This window comes from Austrofundulus limnaeus, unplaced genomic scaffold (genome assembly GCF_001266775.1).
Source record: "Austrofundulus limnaeus strain Quisiro unplaced genomic scaffold, Austrofundulus_limnaeus-1.0 Scaffold782, whole genome shotgun sequence".
NCBI lineage: Eukaryota > Metazoa > Chordata > Actinopteri > Cyprinodontiformes > Rivulidae > Austrofundulus > Austrofundulus limnaeus.
In genome coordinates this window covers 119,007-122,619 of record NW_013953184.1, presented here as the reverse complement: position 1 = coordinate 122,619, position 3,613 = coordinate 119,007, and the positions used below count along the sequence as shown (strand labels likewise).

Here is a 3,613-nt window from a genome sequence, read left to right as displayed (position 1 = left end):
AAGTTGATGAAATACCAATGTTTTACTTGTCTGAATCATATTGCAAATGTTTGAACTTGAAACAATTCATTTTGCTTTCAGTTATGTTTTGAAGACAGCTCATCAGATGATAAATAAATGGGTCATAAATGTTTTGTTCTGAACCACACAGCAGCAGCAATAATCTTGTTTAGTTTGAGGAGGCACGGCGAGTTCTGAAACTAACACTTTACCTTGATATTACTTTACTAATCTAACCTTCCAGAGGGTGGAACCTAGATTCTCTAAGCTTTTAGTAACTAACAGTTTCTGCCCGGACCCGAGTAAGGTGACAGACCGCCATCAGTCACTGTGACAGCTGGACTCTCTGAGTCAAAAAGCTGAAAACTGTGTCAGGTTTGGCCCCTTCACACCAACGGGGAAACCTCACAGTGTGGAAAACCAACGCCTGGTTTATCCACTTTAAAAACTCTCCAGACTGAAGTTTTATTTTGAAGCCTTGGTTTCCAGTTTGGGGTTGCCTTCTACCTGTGGCTTGATGCAGAACCAAGCGAGTCTGAAAACACGCCTTGGGGTTCCCTGTTTGATGATCTTGAAGACGGATGCACCAGCAGCACCCCCGATACCTGGCAGGTGACCGAAAATCATCTTTAAGGAAAAACGCTGGCTGTGTGTGACCTCGAGGTCTGGCTGACGCTGAGTAGAACGCTTCGCCCTTCTGGTTAAACCACATTATTTAAGATAAAAGTTAAGAAAGCTAACACCTTACTTTCCTCCTTTTMCTRAAACTCTTCCTTGCCAACCCTAAGATACAGCCTCAAATGTCTGGTATTTAACATCTAAGCTGACGTTTGTGTTTCTATTTAAGTGTGGTTAACAATTAAGAAGTTAAAAACTTGTTATTGTTGGACCCAAAACTTTTTATGGGAAATTATTTGTTCACAGTCAAGTGTACTCTAGTGATTCTGTATGATTTGTAAAAAAAAAATGATAGTAATATTTATGGATCAAATCAACATTCACTGACAGAGTTACTTCTTATGTGTCCATTCATTCTGCACTGGAGGAATGTTTACCCAAAATAAAAGTGATCCCTTGCTAAATAAATTACTCTTATAACTTTGTTATAAGAAGTGTAAGATGAACCCTTACACATCTTGCTGCAGTAAGTGTAAATATAAAGTATTTCATGTAATAAGKGTTCACTGAAAGTAATCACTCACATTAAGTCTAACGTACATAACGTAATCAGACATACCTGCCATAGATGCAGTGTTGATAATAGCACCTCCTCTACCTCCACTCTGTTTGCTCATGTGCTCCAGAGCGATGTAGGTGGCCCTGATGACACTCATCTACAATACAGAGTTTATAGACATCAAACATGTGACCCATCATGTCAAACCCAGGATTAAGTTGCAAAGTGCTGTGTGGAGAAATGGACAGTTAAAGTGCCAGTAACATCGATTTTAACAAACATTAAAGCACTTTTGGAAAGATGACACTGAAAACATAAATGCACAATAAACTCCATGCAGCTGAGATGAACAGTTGTTGAGATATTTGTATGAGAAGTAACAGGAAGTGATGTCACAGGGGAATGTCTGAATGTGAGCAGAGCATTGCTACAAGAGCCGACGACACAGACTGAAGAGAATCTGACGTTTCTTTACATTATTTTGAGCCACAATCAGAGATGAAGTCAGTTCAAACAACAACAACAACAAACAAGAACCAAAAGAAAACATGCCAAATGTGACAAAATGGGTAAAAATCATGTTTTTTGCCATGTTTCTTTTTTACATACAAAAATAACTGTATTTGAAGGACACTTTAAAACGTTCCCACAATTGCATTTTGTCTAAATAATAATGAATACTCCAAATATTCAAATACTGTCTGAGGTTTCCCCTTTAAAATGAAAATAATTAGAATAACCTAAAAATATCGATGAGTTATCCTGATTAAGACAAACCAAGGCGCATCTGTGGAATCACTCATAACAGGAATCAAAATAAAACCAGAATCCTTAACTTTTAAATTTGATTACATTCGACCTCACAGTACGCTTTTTATTTCTTTAAACATGTGGTTTTATTTTTCTTACCAGGTTTATAGAGATGGTTTTATCCCACCTGCTCTCATTCACAATGCCAGCGTTGTTGCACACGATGTCTATTCCTCCAAAAGTTTCAACAGTTTTTTTAAAGGCAGCTGAAAAAACCAAAAGTTAATGCTTGAAATGGATCTGTATTTCAGCAACTCCTTGTTTTTATTAGAACACATTTGTCACTAGTGTTTGTGTTCTACCTTTGATCTGCTCCTCGGATTCAACGTCACACTTCACAAACAAAGTTTTTCCAGCTCCGTGCTTTTTATTCAGGGACTCCAGCAAACTCTGTCCTGCAGCCTCGTTTATATCCAGGAGGACCACCTGAAAACACCAGGAGCATAAATGAGACCAGTATTTATCAAACTTCTTACAGTAGAGTTTTAGACTTAAGTGCTGAAAATTTATTAGATTTGCTCCTTCTCTCAGACTTAAGTGTAAGTGCCAGTTATTAAAATTCTTCAGTCTAAGAGTCAGTCTTACTCTGAAGAAAGGTTCAGACTGCTCCACAGGACTCTGTGTTCAGAGTTGACACTAGGGCAGTGAAGACCGGTGGATTTTTCTCCAGGGGGCGCTACAACTCCAATAGATGTGTCTCAGAAAATCAAGTTGTATCACACCAGTGTATGAAATGAAAATAATAAAACAGCATTACAATGTCATGTATTACACACACACACACACCCACACACACACACACTTATATAAAATAAACATAACGTAATAATTAACCCTAAAGCTGCAACAATTTGTTGCTATTAAAATAAATTGTTTTCATATTAAATATATACAGTATTATAAAGCTCTCTTGTTGCCATCTTCACATTGAATTAAATTTGTGTATTTATTGTTTTAGGTTCATGACATCATCTTGAGACATTCACAAACATCTGATCAGAGCTACAGTGCTGCAGACAGACAGGTTCCTGTAGGACAGTTCTCTGAAGACCATGGAGGCTCACCCAGTGCTGAACAGGACCAAGAAGTCTGATGTAGTTCAGGAGCTGCAGTGGTGCTGTGGCTCTGTGCCAGCTGCTCTTCATGGAGAACAATCTGCAGGACACCTTCAGAAACTGTGACTCTGCTGAAGGKTCTCATCACATCTCCTCTGACCACAGCTGAATCTGAGAGGGGCTTCAACACTGAAGAGGATCCAGACTTTCCTCAGGTACAACATCACATCTCACTGCACTGACCATGCTTTACAGTACGGAGCCCGCCGGGGGTCAGTGGTGAAAAAAGAAAAAAAAACAGCCACCAGAAATCCATGCGCACGGATTACTAAACCGTGCGCTCAGTTTACTAAACCGTGCGCTCAGTTTACTAAACCGTGCGCTCAGTTTACTAAACCGTGCGCTCAGTTTACTAAACCGTGCGCTCAGTTTACTAAACCGTGCGCTCAGTTTACTAAACCGTGCGCTCAGTTTACTAAACCGTGCGCTCAGTTTACTAAACCGTGCGCTCAGTTTACTAAACCGTGCGCTCAGTTTACTAAACCGTGCGCTCAGTTTACTAAACCGTGCG

At 39.5% G+C, this 3,613-nt stretch overlaps 1 protein-coding gene across 1 annotated transcript in view; it reads right to left on the bottom strand.

Moving 5' to 3' along the window:
• LOC106532511 (15-hydroxyprostaglandin dehydrogenase [NAD(+)]) overlaps window positions 1-3,613 on the bottom strand; it is a gene marked incomplete at its 5' end in the record, with an annotated part of 8,733 nt that overhangs the window by 3,314 nt on the left and 1,806 nt on the right. The window contains 3 exon segments of the mRNA XM_014028577.1: window positions 1,238-1,334; window positions 2,087-2,193; window positions 2,290-2,413. Coding sequence (XP_013884031.1) covers window positions 1,238-1,334; window positions 2,087-2,193; window positions 2,290-2,413 — 328 coding nt within the window.